General features: G+C 37.7%; 2 protein-coding genes across 2 annotated transcripts in view; one reads left to right on the top strand and one right to left on the bottom strand.

Moving 5' to 3' along the window:
* Positions 1 to 347: 347 nt before the first annotated feature.
* On the bottom strand, positions 348 to 14825 carry LOC139120408 (beta-centractin). Its single transcript, XM_070684804.1, has 11 exons — positions 14498 to 14825; positions 13990 to 14246; positions 9007 to 9071; positions 7408 to 7522; positions 6776 to 6862; positions 6355 to 6479; positions 5658 to 5874; positions 5150 to 5242; positions 4634 to 4870; positions 3935 to 3975; positions 348 to 3086 (listed from the first exon to the last, which is right to left on the bottom strand). The coding sequence occupies exons 2-11, from the start codon at positions 14035 to 14037 to the stop codon at positions 2984 to 2986; spliced, it is 1131 nt and encodes a 376-aa protein (XP_070540905.1). The 5' UTR covers positions 14038 to 14246; positions 14498 to 14825; the 3' UTR covers positions 348 to 2983.
* LOC139120407 (suppressor of fused homolog) overlaps positions 14567 to 18511 on the top strand; it is a 21946-nt gene continuing 18001 nt past the window's right edge. The window contains exon 1 of the mRNA XM_070684803.1: positions 14567 to 14709. Within this exon, the coding sequence (XP_070540904.1) occupies positions 14570 to 14709 (140 nt within the window). The 5' untranslated portion in view covers positions 14567 to 14569. The remainder of the gene's footprint in view (positions 14710 to 18511) is intronic.

Genomic DNA, 18511 nt, shown 5'->3' with positions numbered 1-18511 from the left:
TAGGGGACACATTCCTACTCTGCATGTGCTCATACGATGCACTGTACGACAAGGCACTCTGAAAACACTATACTTTTGATTTTTCTCATACTTATTTTGACTGAAAAAGGTGTATAATAAAGTTATTCACAAAATACTGGGATTTTAATGCACATCATACAGCAGAGGTATTGTCCGAGACGTGTATACCTCCACTGTAAAACGAAGTCAGACATAAATCCCAGTATTTTGTGTATGATCATTATCATACATCATGTTCAAAACCAAATTTTTGACTATAAAATGACTTGTAGTTATGATAAAGCACAAAGGTATTGATTTCAAAGAAGATGACATATACATGGAAATCAATAGTATGAGATGGAAGCACTTTATTCACCAAGACAGACTTAGACAAATGTACACAGACTGGTAGGCCATAATATGTAAATTGCTTGATTTACATACAGAGGCTGTACTCTTTATGCAAGTATGACTTTCAACAACTGTTACCAGGAGTTTTGAAACACTTCGCCCAAGTTCTCTGTTGTGACTTGTAGTATGCATCATTCCTATGCTGATACATGCAAATGGCCAGTTACTGTTAAATGGCAAATGGCCGGTTACTGCTACAAACACATATTGCATATTGACAGGCCATATTTGGGTAATAGCATACGTTTGTGTTTTCCCTCAGGTCTGAGAGTCACCAAAAACAGTCTGTGTATCTCAGTCGACGACCTCATGAAACACACTGTTTTGGAGGGCTCTCAGGCCCTTGGGCGGGTGACAAATGAATGTTGTTACCCTTTGGCCAGTCAATATGTGTGTAATATTCACTCTTGACACAAGAGGGCATCATCAACACGCTTCTGACTGTTCATACCTGGCTAGTGTCAGGATCTCGGGACATGGTAGAGTACATGAATTGTAACAGCACTATACTTAGTTGATCTCATTGCACAAAGGTGAACGAACTTACAGTCCATGCGTTATTAAAGTGCATGATGTTTATCAAATCTGCCATTTTATAGGTCACAGCATGATTTTCTGGATCCTGAATTTTCCTTTTTAGCAGCATTGCTGACACAGAGAGATGGCGTGGAGATGCAGAGATTGACTGTATCTCTTTCAAACGTTTTGCTAACATGTTTCAAGTGACAATGACTGCAGCTTGACGTCCTGCCTGTATCCTCTGCTTTGCAAACTTTCAATGACAAACTGCATGCTGACGGAACCAACTATGGTTCTGATTTGGTGGGAATAGAGCAGTTGTAGACTCAAAATAACTTTCCTTGACATCAGATACATCTATTTCTACAGCATTGTTCTGGAAAACACATCTAAGAATTTACATAGAATGGCCAAAAGTGAAAAATGACAACATTGATATTAAATTTTCCTTGCATGATTTTCCCCAAAGCTAGTAAACATAAAAAGGAAAATCCATTTTATCTTTTTCATCGACTGTACCTCTGACATTGTTTAGGACATAAATTTAGAATAAAAATATAAACACAAGAGACATCTTAAGATGCCAGTAAGCAAAGAATAAAAAAATAAAAGCCATGAAATAGTCCACACAGTGCAAAAAACAAAAGTTCCTTATTTTAATATAAAGTATATATTTTTTTTCAGGAAAGTTGTGAAGTTCAATATAGCTTGGCATTACATTTAAATAGATCCTGACACTGCTGGCTTAAATTGCAAATTACACCATTTTGAAATAGAGTATTATTAATTGCCACTGTATCTGTCCATTGTGATATTAACTACTTGTAGGTATGATTGATTCCTCTAAAACTGCAAATTTTCCCAAAATCATCATCTCTAGTATGTGGTTGTGTGTTGACAACTTATTTGGCTAAATTCGCTTTACATCCATTAAAATTTGAATTACTTCCCATTAAATTTGTATTTAGACTGAAGGATTCAGTCATGTGCAGGCACTACCAGCGCACTGCGACCTACGACCCTTTGTCAAGGGTCTTAGGTCATAGTGCAGCAGAGCACCCACACACGACTGAATCTTTCAGTCTAGTTTGTATTAAGATTTCTTAGACAATAGTAATATAATCATTTTTACTATTCACAATATAATGAAGTACCACGAGTGGAAAAAAAATTTGCACATGAACTATCTGAGCATTAACCCAACCACCTCTATAACCCCTCTGTATTGCAAATGGTGTCATCAACCAAAAGTTTGGGGTGAAAAAGGTTAATCACAATACATTTTGTTTGCCTGTGTTCAAAATAAATAACTTACACAAAAGAAGGCAAATTCTTAAGTATGCTGCTTTTTGAGACTTGAAGTCTTGTTCTCTGTTGAGGTAGAGAAACTTTGGCAGGGATTGGAGCCACACATTCCTCCTATACAATTTTGTTGATTCAGATATGGGTTGTTTTCAAGTTCCCTACGAACATGATTTAAAAGCTGCATGCAATACGATCAAAAACCCAAACACTTGGCACTGAGAGACTGATGCAATTGCTAATACACAATGGCACTGGATAAAGAGAATTTTATATTATCCGGTTTACTCTGGCAATGCCACAACCAAACGGTATGTAATGGAGTATGATAGAGTGTGTAATCTTTTTACTGGATCTATATCTACAAGACTGCGAATAAAATTGGCTCAGTAATGACATGTTAATATTTCACATGTCATTGGCATATGAAGATAGCATCTTGTGACCACATATACTGTATACCACAAACCCAAAATTGACAACATTCCATCTCTTTACCCTGAAGGAAGGATATGAACCTTTTGGACTTTATGACAGTTTCAAGTAGGAAAATAACAGCTAATTGCACTCTTCAAACTGTCAAATTTCCCCTCATGACAACACAGGAGTATAACTTGCATCGGCTCAGGGCCAGTTTGGGGATTTGAGATCTGACACCCAATACCTCAATATGTGTCAAAGGCCCCCTTGACTTAGCCAGCTTACATATAAAAGCAACGTACACCAAAAAATACAGCTAAATTACATCCTAGAAAGTTTTACGATGGACTGCTTTTGCCCCATCTTCATCATATTCCTTCTTTGAAACCCACATTTTCTTGAAAGTGTCGAGTGAGGCTAAAATTGAACCACTGAAAGATAAAATGTCACAGAAAGAGTAAGAAGATGCATATGTAAATCTAGACAAAAGAAATACAAGAAGGACCTATGCTGTTTTCATGTTTGTAAGAATTTCTTTTTTCATAAAGGAGGGGTAAATTTTGCTTGATGTAAGATAATGCCAATGTTCTAATGACTGACACTTTGTGACTGACGGGTTCTGATCTTATCATGCTGGTAAGAATGTGATCATCTAGTGAAAAAGCTAATGAATCAAAATGATAGACTGTGGAATGTTATGCCTTCAACCAATATGTATAATCAAGAGGTAAAATTATGTCATCAGCATATTTCATATCTCATTGGAAATTAGAGCAGAAAGAAAACTACAATTTTGTCCTGCACTATCTATTCTTGATCTCATTCTTAAATGGCAAAGGTTGAAAGCCTGACATTCAAAACAATTATTACAATCATGATAAGCAAAGTTGAAATTAATCTTATTCAAAATGTAAGAACTTTATTGCCAAACAAATTTGTGACTTTGCTAAATAGTATTTAGATTAAATATGATTTGACCCGGCCTGAGAGGACTTAAATTCTTTCGAAATGTTGCAAACGGGAGAAAAAAGAAGCCATTAAATCGGGTGATTTGCATAAAGTTACACACACCAAACCTACAACTGCTTGTCATGCTAAAAGGGTGTACACAATCAATACTTTAATCTTGTGTTAACAAATTAATGAAAATTGAATAAATCTGGCAAAAAATTGATTTGGGGCAAAAAATAGTGTGTTATGTGCAATGCCACGTAATTTCTAAGTTACGCAATACCAAATAGAAGTTGCTAGCAAATGATTACTTTCAAAGTAAACTTACCCAATCCATGTTGAGTAGAGTCTCTCTTGTGGTGCTGATATCTGTAAGGTTAGATGGAAAGGAACCATGAAGTATTTGTTACAACTTTTACCCACTTTCCTAGTGTTTCATTTAAAATACTGCCATGTACAGTTCGTCTTTGGATTGAATATCACCTGTGATAAAATTAACTGTGAGGGCGCTGTTTGTGAGTGGTGGATAAGGTATGGTGAAAGCATATACACCGTGCAGAGTTGGGTGCATATGTGGATAGAGTAGGGTAGGTGTAATGAATGCACCTATGTATACAAAGAGTTAATCTAGCATGGCGTATATTGACAATCTTATGCCCAGTTTATGTAATTAAAGGGAGAAAGTTCACTATCCTTTCATTTCACTTATCTTTATTTCATGTAAAAAGTTATTTATGTTGTTCTGTTCATTGAAACATGTTATTATCAACCATCAGAGCTCTACTCATATCTTGCATACACACAGAACATGAGCATATACTGATAACATAATTTATGGTATGTAACATAAATTATGTCATGGAAGCATTCATTGTCATATCTACATACAGGCAGGGATGAAGTACAGATCTGACAACCAACTGGCAAAAGAAACAAAATAACTGAAGATGGTGACTCTGCCCCTTTAAGCAGGATATAATAGTGTTCTTGAATTCACACTTGTCTGTCGATACATTTTATCACTCACCCTAATTTTCACATCTTTTGGTGCTAATTTTTTAACTTCGCTAAGTAACCGATCGCCAAAGCCCTTGAATAGCGTTGAGCCTCCAGATAGCACTATGTTGGAAAAGAGTGTTCTTCTAAGATCCATATCCGATTTGTGAATGGCAAATGACAAGACCTCATGGAGGCCTTCACATTCTTCTCCGATGAGATCAGGCCGGAAAAGAAGTTCAGGAGCCCGGAATCTTGCAGGCCCAACCTATAACATTGAAATAAGCAAGACAGTTAGTTTCCAGAGGGTACTATTCCACCACTTCTGTCAACTGTACAATATCATATACAGATACACTATTTACAGTTTAAAAAACTGAAGGCAGTGAGCAACTCAAAATAGTTTTGAAAGTATTGTAACAATATTTGATAGTCTCAAAACCGTCCAACAGGCACATTCAACCTTAACAGAGTATCATAGACTCTCTTTCATGAAGAATATATTTAAAAAGAAGTGAAAAAGGCTAGTAGTATATTTAGTAGATACCTCTAATGTACTTCCATCAGGCAGTGTGTACGGTGTCTTCTCTACTTCTGTGGTCTCTTCTTTTTGTGGATTCAATGCTAAGTAGCACGCCCTCTATGGTGGACAAGAGAAGTGGAAATCCAGATACAGAGTCAAAGCTCTAAATATTCGCAGACAAATGGGTGACACTTCAGAACATGTTAAGCTCCATGAGTTTCAATGTCTCATGTGAAATTGGACAGTTTATTTCATGTGTTTAGAGCAGATAACTGCAGTGTAACAAGATGACACAAAAGTAATATCCACTGTGAATTGTGGTCAGTGTCAATGGATCTGAATGTATGTTGCAAGGTCAATACTGGTTTGCAAGATTCCTGCGGTAATCAGTATCAAGGTGAAGTATCAGGGTGATGTCATCCTCTTGAAAGAAAATCATCCAGGTTTAGTAAAATTTGATGGTACAAACTCAAGTCAACCCTGTTTCTGACAAACCATACTACTGGAAAATTTACATTTTCAATGAGCTCACCTCTTTCACAGTTCGAACGATTTCCTGCTCTGCCGACGTATGGAAGTTGTAGCCCTCTTTCCTGAGGAGCAGTTTTAAGTATCGTGTGACGTCTCTACCAGCGATGTCCACTCTCATTATGGAGTGAGGCAGCGCAAAGCCTTCATAGATCGGCACAGCATGGGTGACACCATCGCCAGAATCTAAGACTACACCTGTTGTGCGGCCAGTGGCATAACTGTGGGATATAATTCATGAATTGTTTAATTAAATGCAATCAAATAAGAGGTGAATACAGGATTACTCGTGATGTGACAGCTGGTGATTAAATGCATGAATGAAACAGAAATATTAAATAAATCAATTACCAACGTTAAAGCAATCTCAATGCTAATGTAGGAAAACATGTTCCATCATATCAGTGGTTCCGTGTAAAGTGAAAAGTTATCATACATCTTACTGAATGCACTCTATAGACAATAATGCAAAACATTTCAAAAGGTGCTATTGATTTAACTGGCAACTCCTCACCAGTCTTTGAAGAGATTTCCTTAGATCAGTTGTGTAAATGGAGTGAACACTCTATCTGTAACATCTTGCTAGTGTATGAACACCTTGATCCTCTGTGTATTACAGGACATGCACTGGACATAATTACAAATGTGTATTTTTACAAGTATTAAGTAAGCAAAAAAAACCATGTAATATTCATACTCACAGACTGAGCACAGCTTGCATGGAAATAAATAAGGCTGGTACGTTGAAAGTCTCAAAAAACACTTCAGCTGCTTTCTCTCTGTTTTTCTTGGGATTTATGGGAGCTTCTGTGAGTAAGACTGGATGCTGGATGAATGAAATCGTGGAATTGCAAGTTAATGACGAGTGACAGCAATATCAGTCAAAACTTGGCTTCTCTTCTGACTTACTCACTTTAACATGTTAGTACTTTTTTCTCCAAAACAATCAAATAGTAATCCATACTGCAGACATATCTTCATTTCCATAACATTGGTCAACTGCAATTTTCTCCCGTACAAAAATCATCACTGAATTCAAAATACCACATAGGTAACATAGGGCAGAACAATTTTCTCATGGTGAGGTAGCTCACCACTTTTGCCACTATTATGGATTCTTACCTCTTCTGAAAATGTTTGGAGTTGATCTTTGGAATAGATATACTGCCATATTCTCTCCATGTCATTCCAGTCTTTGATCACACCATGCTGTGTTTGGTAGGATAGAAAGAACAGAGACAGATCTACAAATTTGGTTCTCTCTATGTACATCAATTCAGATATGAATCTAGTCTCACACCATAGATACTGCTACTCTTCAATATACCTGCAGTCGATTCAGTGTCTTTCACCAGGTTGTGGGTAAATGGATTTTGTTCACTATATGAGTAACATGTTGATTATGAATGTGTGTACCACAATTAATGTTCACACTAGAGCCATCTGAAGTCAATTCTCCAATGTGCCGAAGGCTTGTCTCCATCAGTGATCACGATTGGACATGCAGAAACATTCTTTTGTCCACTTCAGTAATTGACACCAATAATTTGCCATTCTATGACATATTTTCTTGACATCAAAGGTTATCATAAGCATAAGCTTGTACCTGATCAGCTGTTTAGCTAACAATCAAATTGCAATGCATGAATTTTTCAGATATTATAAAGCAATCAAGATGTTACAGTTTAGATTTACTTCATGACTGCAATGTTATACCCATTGTTGATTGCATCTGTGTTACGTTCATACCCTACCTCCATTGGGTATTTGATACTGAGAAGTCCTCTGTGTTCTTCTGCCTTTGGGCCAATGAAGATGTCTCCCTCTAAGGCACCTGCCATGACACGTACATGTTTGGGACGACCAACACTGTTAAGAGAAGGTAAATAATTTAGTACTGTAATAATCCATCATGTGCGAGGAATAATGCAGTTTAATATCATGTATTTTGAACATTTTTTAAAATGTGCATAACATGGACAATCAGCAGGCACATCAAAGTAGGACATAGAGACCAGATTTGAATTAATGTTTTCATTTGAAGAATGAAAGGCCAGATAGTTTTGAAGTAACTTTAAAAGCTAGCATCAGCCAAGCTGTCTTTATTCATATATTTGAACCTGATCAGCTGCAATCTTATGGTTAGAGTGTTCCTGAATGTCGCCGTCACCTGGCATTAACCTGAGCTTTGAGGATGTTGTGATGTGTTTGCCCGACAGCGGGCAGAGGTAAGTCACAAGCATGTAAAGACAATATTTATGAGAGTACAATTACTATGCACATTTACTGGCATTTGTAGATGCAAGTCATGCATGGAACTCAATGTGCAGACAGGAAGAATGCCGCTGTCTGAATTCAGTGATGCAATCTTCCCGTGAATTCTGTAAGGATACACACATATAAATGACTCACTCCCTGTGAATTTGTTCAGTATTCATTCCCTTGTGGTTAGAGAAATTCACAAACAACTACTTTCATGCATGTTATTGGTATGCTGCACGGAAGGCTACGCAATCATTGCAGTTGCATGCATTACATGTGCATAGATCACAGTTTTGGTTCTCAGGTTTTGAAAAGTCAATAATAGGTCTTACTGATACCGGTAAAGGACCTCTAACTGGCAATATTTACATAATTGGTCAGAGCAATGACATGGCTTCCCTGAGAGCAGCCATGTCAGTAAAAACTTCAAGCACCGGAAATCAAAATGGTAGTTTTGGGCTTCCAGAATGACAAAATTATGGACTAGATTCAAGACAGCAAAGCACACGTACATTCAACAAACATCTGTTTGGTTCATTATCTTGACAAAATCACCCAGCATGCCTTGGATAAATACTATTTCAATATTCTTATAGCATGGGCAAGAACTGTCACTGCATTGATCCCTGCTATCCCCTCAAATTATTTCCAGGAATTATTCCATACCTGTTACTTGCCCATCCATCTCCTCCAGCAGATTCTGTATTGCTACTGATCAACAAATACTGAGAATTGACTACTCAATTATTGTTTAACTTTACGCTTTTTAACAGCAGTTTTCTTTGAAATACCATGGGGAGATGGTGAGGGAATACCACATGGCTAGAGGCAGACAGTGACACTGTTCAGGTGTGTGTTATAAGAATATTTGACATTTATAAACCATTTCAGTATTCACAGGACCCTGTGAGTCAACTTAAAATACAGGCCAAAAGTCAAAACCACTTGCTTGTGACTCAACCTCCATACAGATCTTTTGTCCTGCAACTGACATTGAAAGTCATTATCACAATGCAGATTCACCACAAAGAATGTCTTGCACACCAAGCCATGCATAGTTTATGTGTAGTTTTCAAAGAGTCTCTACTTACTAGTTTGCAAAGTGGTACTTTGGAATTTGGTCTCCAGCAAAGCCAGCCTTGATCACTCCAGATCCCTACAAACAATAAAATGAAAATTGATACAAAATAGGAAATGAAATCATCGTGCATGTTACCATCTGACCCTGGCTATCATTTGACAAACAGTATACATGATAGGCACACTGAGCACTGGATGGAAGTATTATGTTTCTGTTCATGTGATATCACTTGCTGTACACATTCCTTGCGCTGATTTTCTAAGAATGGAAAACTTCCTGGTACAAAGTCGATGACTGTTTGAAATAGTTTCAGTCTGATATCACAACAGACAGAGATAAGTTTCAAATTGACATGAGATGAAATTCATAACTCTTTCATGCTTGTGTTCTGGAGATGATATTAAGATTTCTACAAAGGGCTTGAGAGGCCCGGTATGCCCATCCTTGCACTGCGGGCCAAAAGGATGCCTATTTGAGCAGTATTCCGCGAAGCATATTTCCTACCTGAGAGCGCTTCAGTCGGTTGCTATTGACGACAGTGAACATTGTATCAATTTATTTTCAATAGTATATCGATCGACATCTGCTCGCGTGCCGCTCGTGTAATCAGGTCATGTCATGAATATTTCCACATTTACCCATATATATATTGACGTAAAAGCCATACCATAAACGTATCTGTTGGTTTCTTGTACTCAAATTAAATCGACGACACTTTTTTCAGTTTTGGTAATACTTTTACGTTTCAGCATATTTTGGCGCACTTTTGCCAAGTTTGGCGCCAGTGTGAGCAGGGAACGACCTGCAAGTGAGCAAGACAACAATGTATCAATTTCGGACAAAAGGATATCGATCGATAACGTTCACTGCACGACGACAGTGGAGACTCTGTGCCGGGTCGCCTCCGTTCTGTGTTATTTTTTCAATTTTCTGCAGTTTTCGTCGTTCATATTCGCCCAAATTTGTATACACTACAACAACTTGGCAGGTATTTAGTCTGTACAACTTACGAGACGCTTACTGATTAAAATGCGTCCATTTACGACCCTCCTTCTGTATATGTAAACGCTGTCAGATCGCCATTTTATTGACAGCAGGAGTAAATTTCAGTGATCGGAATAAATACAATGCAAATAAAACAAGTTTCGTCAAGAAATTCAAAAATCTAAAACCAATAGAATTTTGTTTATCAATCAAAGGATCACAGCGCCAATTTTCACCGCCATTGTTTCAGAATTGAGGAATTTGAACCGGCGAGAAGTATGCAATGTGTGTGTACATTAGACGCCATTGTTTTCTATGGGAACTCGAGGTTATTCGCCGTATCGTAAAATGAAAAATACATCTGAAAAAACCGGTGGTTTAACTCTTTCATTTCGCTGTCATATTTTACAACATTTGAGATCACACATCTCATGAATGGTGACTAAAATACTATGGTTTTATTTTTTTGAGTTTCCGTCTTATTTTTATGAAATGACGAGTTAACCATCGTTTGTGCTGTTAGCTGTGTTTTCACGTACTTTTACATATGACTATTGTCGCTTAGGTATTTTAGCAATTTGTCCGTGATATTCTTGCCAAAATAACATAATTGAAACGGCAACATGTCAAGGAAATAGGGTATGCAACTTTTTCCTCAATATTTTGCTGTGCAGCGAGGAAATCCGGCGAAATTTTCAACACGACGCGGAAGGTGGATTTAACTCTCTGTACGCATATTCAACGTATGCGTGGTGAAATATATATTGCCCAAAATAGGGCGCCTTTGGGCCGCAGTGTTGTGTGGTACCAATTCTAAATTTCTTCATAACCAATTAAAAATAACATATGAGTGAAATAACATTAAATATACACATAACTTACAGACCGACCAACTAACATACTGACAAAATTTATAAATAAACTAAATGAATGAATGAATGAATGAATGAATGAATGAATGACAAATAAAATTATGAAATACTATAGTTTGCCATTGTGCAAAATAAATAAGAATGTGATCAGTTTCGAGCCAGGTCAGCGTTCCTGTTAACTGTTGATTTGGTACGCTAATTTCATCACCGAAAAAAACAGTACACAATTTGTTATGATGGAGCAGTTGCTGATGCCATTCCAGCAAAAATTACAATAAAGAGACTGTGTGAATATCCGGTCCACATTTACTGCAACAATAAAGAATTTCTGGCCATTTAAATTGTATTAGCAGCTGGACTTGCTAATGCATTTTTCAAACCAGCAACAAAGGGAAAAGGATTCTGTGAACATGATGCAACAGATGTCATAACAGTAAAACCATATTTGCTCAACAAAGGGCAACCCCTGGGTATTGGATGTGGAAATACTGAATATCATTTGCATGTGAATAATGTAGTACCATTAACAGTCAATGTGTTAGCAAAGCAAGCACAGCATCAAATGCAGAATTACAGGATTGGCGTTCTATATTTCCATTCACAACAATCATGGTCAATGGTTGACTCGTTGTAGAAGGTCATTCTACTCTGCTGTGAGCCAAAATGTGACAGGAAATCACACATGCAAAAGAGTGATACTGGAATGTGGTGTGATGGTTCAATTTGATCAAAATCCTCGGTCAACAGCTACGACTTTCTATGTACTGGAACAATTCCCAGTCATAAAATCCATTTCAACAAAAAGCTCTTGGGAAATCTATATGCCATTGCCTACCAGGATAATGACTCCCTTTTTAACAACATAATATCAAACAATTGTGCTGCCTGGGGTAATTGCTTTGTATTCAATACTGCAGGATGTGGTCTCTGCCAAGGCTGCCATTCTGAATTTCTTTTGTTCAAACCCTGGTTGTAACTAGGCAGTAGATTCTGCTGATTATGCCTGAAAGCAAACTGGGCTGGCGTTTGTGTTGATAATATATTCATCTGAATGGCTGATCACTATATGATTTTGTTAACAGAAGAATGATTCAACATGTGTAATTTCAAATTAATCATACCAGTATATTTAAAGCAAGAATATTTCATTTGTCTCATTCCTTAATTCATGATGTACCAGTGTTGGGACCAATCAAAGTGGCCCTGAAAATGAATTAATTTTCTGCAATGTAAATACCTGATCAAAACAAAATTGAGTATGAGTTTATTGAGAAGGGAATTATGGATTATTCAGGGACAGAAAAAATTTAAACAAGATACAACAATAACAGTAAAACTATTCTTTTTCACAAAGGCAAGTATAAATTTTTGGTAACTTGTGTATGAGTGAGGTCGTTGGCAATGGTTGGTGTTACAGCCACCATTGTGAGTGTGCAGATGCACATATCCACATAGCTGCAATAATTGTAACCCTAGGGCCATGCCCTAGTTTCTTCTGTCACGTTGGCTGGGTGGCGGCAGCCCGTAGGGCTACAATTACAGACGACCAAAAGCGCAGAAATTTTGCCCAGCAAATATGCTGGGCACTGAAATAGTCACACAGGCAGCAACTTTTCCTTCATTTCATGGGTTCACCCTAGTCTTGCTTCCTGATCATAAGCAATGCCACCGATGCTAACAAAATGGTCAACAGTGTATACTTTCAACTGGAAAACAACAGTTTAATCATAGACAGTAGTCTTGCTTCTACTGTCTATGGTGGTAGCTCTATGGCGAGATCTAGGCAAGATGTAAGACGGCGGCAGATTTGAAAGAATACTTTGCTCAGTTGTTAAACTGTGCAATTGTTTCTGTGCCAAAAAGTTTCTGCACTTTCAATGGTATACCCCTATGGGCCGGCACCACACAGCCAACATGACAGAAGAAGCCAGTGCACGGTCTGTGGGTTGCAAGTATTGCTTAATCTCCACAGAGCAGCTTGTCAGTCTACTTTAATCATTATTCATATTTTGGAGCAAATGTAATAAGGAAACATTATTCCAGCTCTCACTTTGAGAAAATCACTCTTAAAAAAGCGTTTCATGCCATTCTGACTGACTACATCTATTGTCACGTCTAGATTTTCACATTACTTCACATTAGGGTGGCAATAGCAACTGATCACCTGACACCCTTGGTAGCACTGCCAATAATAGGTATTGACACCCCTATTGCCACCATGGATGGTAAAGACCACTTGACTGATCCCACCCCTATTGGCTATCGCCATGATGCTATTACCAGCACTGTTCAAAAAGCTTGGGGGGGGAAAGCTTTTGGAGATCATCGACACTTGCAAAAAATAGATTTTCACACTGATATTCTTATTTCAAACAAATTTTGAAACTGAATAAACAGGTATTAGTGTTACATGACATGACCTAACACATACCTTCCATCCTTGTTGTGCACATTATATTATCAACATCACATATCTTTCTAGTGTTGGAAGTAGATAGTTTAAAAAAGCCATGGTCAGTACAGGGGGTGACTTAGTTGTCAATTGCTATTGACACTCTGGGTGACAAAGGGCACGACGCTTCATAACCACCACAGGGGTTAGCCGTCTCTAACATTCTTTATTTTCTATGGTTCAGGCGTCAATTTGTGGTAATTTAACAACAGAAAGGAGAAGAGTCTGACAAACAATCTAAGCCTTCTCAGGGGTACACATCTGCCTATACATATCGGATTTGCACTTCTTGTCAATGGTGGCTGTGTAAGGGATACTAGGGAACAGGCCAAAGTCGGAAACATAGCATTGGAAGTGACGAGTTGGGCGTGAACGAGACGTCGGGCCAATGAATGAACCTCTTGTATAAATTGTTGTTGTGAAGGTAAGGAGCATTCACAAACTTTGACTTCGGGTAAAATGAATTGTTATACCGTGAAAATTCACATCTTTGTAAGCAAACGAGATTACACTTAAAATAAGATGATATTGGCACTTGTTTGTTTTCGTATTAGGGTTAGGGATTTTCGAGTGTTCACTGTTCTCTACATAGGTGCCTGTCACTATCCATCGGGAAGCCGATGGTACTTTCCGAAAGCAATCTTATTGCAACTAGATCCTTGTTTCATAAAATATTGTGACTTACATTGTCGATTACCACGGGTTGATTAGCGATGACGTCATACGGCTCCATTTTCAGTAAAATTTCCTATATTTTCAGATTTCCATTAGCAAACGACCATGAAAATTGACACTTTTCAATGCGCATGCGTTAGTCTATGACATCACTTTTTCGCTGTAGCATGTTGGGAAGACTTCATAAAGTTTTCGTTTACTACTTTACGGTAGCATCGGCGCTCGTGGCTGTCTTATCATTATTCATTTGCAGTTTTTTAATTTTCTCTGAAAAAAAGTCGAAATGAGAAGGACATTTTAATCAACACGTGGGTGGTCTTTGTTGCCGAAACAGGAAGTCCAAGGCTGTTTCAATAATCACACTTTCTCCCCATCCTTTGATAAGTCGTGTATATACATTCAATACTACTGGAATATCAGCGTATATGAAACGACACCTGGTCCAAGACTAAGGTGAAAGTGCCAAATTTAGATGCCTTTGATTACTGATCAATCGTGTGAATTTATATCTGCAGTACCTGAAGAATTCTGCTGGGCGAGTACGCTGATTTAAACAGCCTTGTTTAGGTTCTTCAGACGAACGGGAAAATATGGAGACTGGCGAGCCAGCTCAGGCCTTCTCGGGACCTTCCCCGTTGCCGATCGGCTTGGAAGCGATTCACTCAGTATGTCGGAAGCTGTATTCTGACCAAGCTAACCCACTGCAGGTCACAGCCGTGGTAAAATATTGGTAAGCTCATGTTTTAGACGAATTTTCTCATGTTTGTTACCAACTACTTATCCCAAGCCCTTCAGGGAGGTCTGTTGTGAATACGAACAGACCCTCTCTTGCAACTCGGTGTATTTACTCTGACGCTAGCCTTTCAGAAAACTATTTAAGGACATCGATCCGATTCCCTGGTTGGTTTATTAGTGGAATACCTTCGGCGAATCGGCGACCGTGTTTCCAAGGCCAGTGTAAAGTTTTGTAGCCGGTGTAGAGTAAACACCGTGATCGAATAAGTTTATCCCCTAACCGCTCAGAATCCGTGCTCTCTCGTAACACAATACTCAATAGCAGAAATGAAGTTAGTCACTATCTTCAGTTTCCTCAACTTAGAGCATTCCTTCAGTTACATGCATAGGTTAAAATATTACACCAAGATAACATGTTTTACGAAAATAGTCAGATTAGTTTGGAATGCAAATGTGGGAAAAAAGATAGTCGAATTTACTGTCTTTTTGGATAGTATTCAAACTTGCTGTGGTGCGCTTTTGTTTCGAGAAAAATAATGATGAAGCCTATGTGGCTAGCGCTGTTGCCATGGTGAGTGTCATCACTGAGAAATTCCTGCCAGGATGTAATAATGTCAACCAGAGTTGTACTAAATTTGTAGAGCGTGGGGTTGCTCTGCTAAGGTGATGACGTACCTGTGGCCATGGAGGTGTGAACATGGAACCTGCATGTAGCTGAATTACTATAGCTCAAGGTTTTGCCTGGGTCTTTGGTTTGGACGGCAAAACCAGACATCCACCCAAATACCCAGGCAAAACCTCAAGCTACAGTACTGCAGCTATATAGTACTGTGCTATGACCCAACACAGGTGGGTGCTGGGCTACCAGTTTTGTTTTGGCTTGCAGCTGTTAAATTTAATATTTCTCGATCAGTCACCATTTTGTGAAGCCCTCTGTGTTAGGCTTTTATCAGTATTCCCAGAAGATTTGCAGACTAAAACGGCTACCACTGTCATTTGACAATGTCATTTTGTCATCAAAATCTCTGTGACAAACTTCTTTCAATAAGGAGAAAAAAAGAGGCAATGATTTCAGTTATATCATGGTCAGCTCAGCAGAGATTGAAACCTGTTCAATATCTTCCCTTAATCGTGTTCAAAGTATGGTAACGTAATTGAGAAACAAGTCTCCAAATTAGCAATTGCAAGATGGTGATGAATTCCCTGTGATAAATTTCCATACACTGTACAGTGACTGAGGAATGAGGACAAACTTAAAGGTCTAACTTCATTATAATATGATCAGATTTATGTAATAGAAAATTTATTTTGCTGATGAAAATTTTGATGCAGAACAAAAGATGGTCAAAGTGTTGATGAACACTTCACACATCTGCATGCCAAGTCCAGGGGTTGAAAAGTGATTTTGCATTCATATAAGTGCAAAAGTTGACAGCAGTTGTAACATATGATGATGATCCAAGTATTTTGATTCTAGAAAACAAGTGTATGTTTCTGCTGATCTCAGTGAAACTGATCACTAAACTCCAATATAATCAATTCATAGATCCTGTATCCATGTGTATCAGATGTACATCAGGTACAGAGAATCAGATAGATAGATAGATACTAGATAGATAGATAATGTTTAATATAGTGACATGGTTTCACATAAAGGAAAAAAATACAAATCTGTACATAATACAAAAATAGTACATATACCAGTAAGCATAGAGACTTCAGAAAGTCAGACACATCTCATAAAGACTGGAGTTGACAACTCAATTTCTTATTTGGTGAATGATGCAGAAGACAAAGATGATTATTGCAACATAAATGAAAAAATTGTGAGTTCAAAGTTGCAAATTGTGTCACAATTGCAGGCTTTTGTGTCTGAAGTCAAACGAGCATCACACCGTTACTACAAGTCTTCGCAACATTCTTGTAAAAGCAGCTTATGCTTGTTGTAACCTCTGCTTAAACTAGCTGACCTCAAGGAAATAAAGGGAAATATATCTGTCTGTAGTACAAGTACATATACTTAACTTTTTTTGCATGCATTGAAATAACTATGTATAAAAAGTTTTTGCCATGAACGACACAACGCAAGTAATGAAGTGTTTCAGTAGACTCTTATCATTGTACATTGAAGAAAAAGTAACAGTTCTGATAGAGCCTAAAACTCATACATTTGATGTAGGGATTCCAAGTAACTCATTGGTACACTGAGAATTTGCATACCTGGTGTTATACTGTTTTAGAAGGAAAGAAAAAATTGCAGTCAATGCAGAAGGATGGGCAAGTACAATTTGGATGTGAAAAAAATCCACAATAAAATAGGCTTGTAGGACAGAACAATAGTTCTTTTACCGGTTCCATGATGCAGAGCACACCATGGTATGCAAAGCATACAGTACTCATGTAACTTTTTAGCCATAGGGTATACGCAGGGTATGTTACTCATAGAACACCATGGCAGGGTACATGTACACACTGACTTAGATTTTCGTCGCCGATGGATGCAAGACACACAAAGCGTTTGCACATTTGTGTTATTCTAGTATAACAATCCGTTGTACAGTGCAAAATCAGTATGTTTTTGTTATTTTGAGTGTGTATGCTATGTTTGATACTGCCACAGCAATGTATTGTGGTCAAGGTCTGTACTCACTCAAATGTTCACACCCAGGTGCATGCAGTATGGCTTAAAAATGAAATAGGAACGATGAACACAAATATTGAAAAAATGAATGTAGACAATAAGCAAAATGGTTCAAACTGTTACTCATGGAGAGGGAATTTACTATTAAAGCTTTTCAACCTGTAGAACCTTAAATTTGATTTTCTTGAGGAATGACTGATTTATGGTCATTGACAGAATTTGTACATGTTTAATGCACAAAAAATTGTTGTGATGAAAGGATGTGTCAGGATTATGCAGCTGTAAATAATAATGACAATAACAAGTATGGTATTAATTTTTAGAGTTAACCCATTTTTTCTATGCCAGTTATTTAAAACAGTTTAGAAATTAAGAAACAAGAAGATCAAAATGACACACATGGTGATAATGTTATCAACAACGAAAGTCAACAAGCTTACACGATATGTCATAGCAAGGTCTGACAGTGAAAACCATGTCCGTGTATGTTTGTATGAGTCTTCAAGTGGCCAAGCTTACAATATGTTACATGGAACAACTTGTGTTGAACCAATGTGACTTGATAGAGGTGATTGTAGATGATCTTGGCAGGAATTTTGGTGTGAATGCTGTTTAGCTTAGTATGTTTTGGACACAAATGATGAAATGGGTCGCAAGAAACAAAACTTGCTCACACACACAGGCAGTGCCTTTATGTAAGCTGTTGGTCTGGCCTTGGAAGGGTAGAGTTTAAAAGATTTGCAATGTAAATCATAAAGTAGGTTTCCACTGTTCACGCCCAGATCCTTATTTATCTGTACAAAAAGTGGTTCTCAGACTTTACCGTACTTCTGTTCCCACTGGTTGTAACATCAAAGTGAAAACATTGATAAAATACCGAGTACCGTATGACTTGTGTATATTTAGATGCAAAGTGCTTGCAATTTTAAATTATTGCAAAATCAATTACACCAATGAATGTGGTAGAAAATACAGTAGGTACTTGTTTTTATCACACGTTTGTAAAGTGTTTTTTTCAGCTGTATTTGCACAACAGTGTGTTTTTTTCCTCGCAAGAATTATATGGACAGTCTTACTTGAAAGGACTAATTTGCAGCTATGTTTTTCCACATCCATCAACAACTCAACCAAGCTGTTTATCAGTTATGGTAGGGTC

Source organism: Ptychodera flava, chromosome 20, assembly GCF_041260155.1.
Source record: "Ptychodera flava strain L36383 chromosome 20, AS_Pfla_20210202, whole genome shotgun sequence".
NCBI lineage: Eukaryota > Metazoa > Hemichordata > Enteropneusta > Ptychoderidae > Ptychodera > Ptychodera flava.
This window is presented reverse-complemented; position numbering and strand designations above follow the sequence as displayed.

Coding starts and splice junctions, on each gene's coding strand:
- LOC139120408 (XM_070684804.1), bottom strand. CDS start 14,037: ATGGAGCCGTATGACGTCATCGCTAATCAACCCGTGGTAATCGACAAT. Junction 7,523..9,006: donor AAGTACCACTTTGCAAACTA/GTAAGTAGAGAC, acceptor TTCTCTTAACAG/TGTTGGTCGTCCCAAACATG. Junction 6,863..7,407: donor GTATCAAATACCCAATGGAG/GTAGGGTATGAA, acceptor TACCAAACACAG/CATGGTGTGATCAAAGACTG.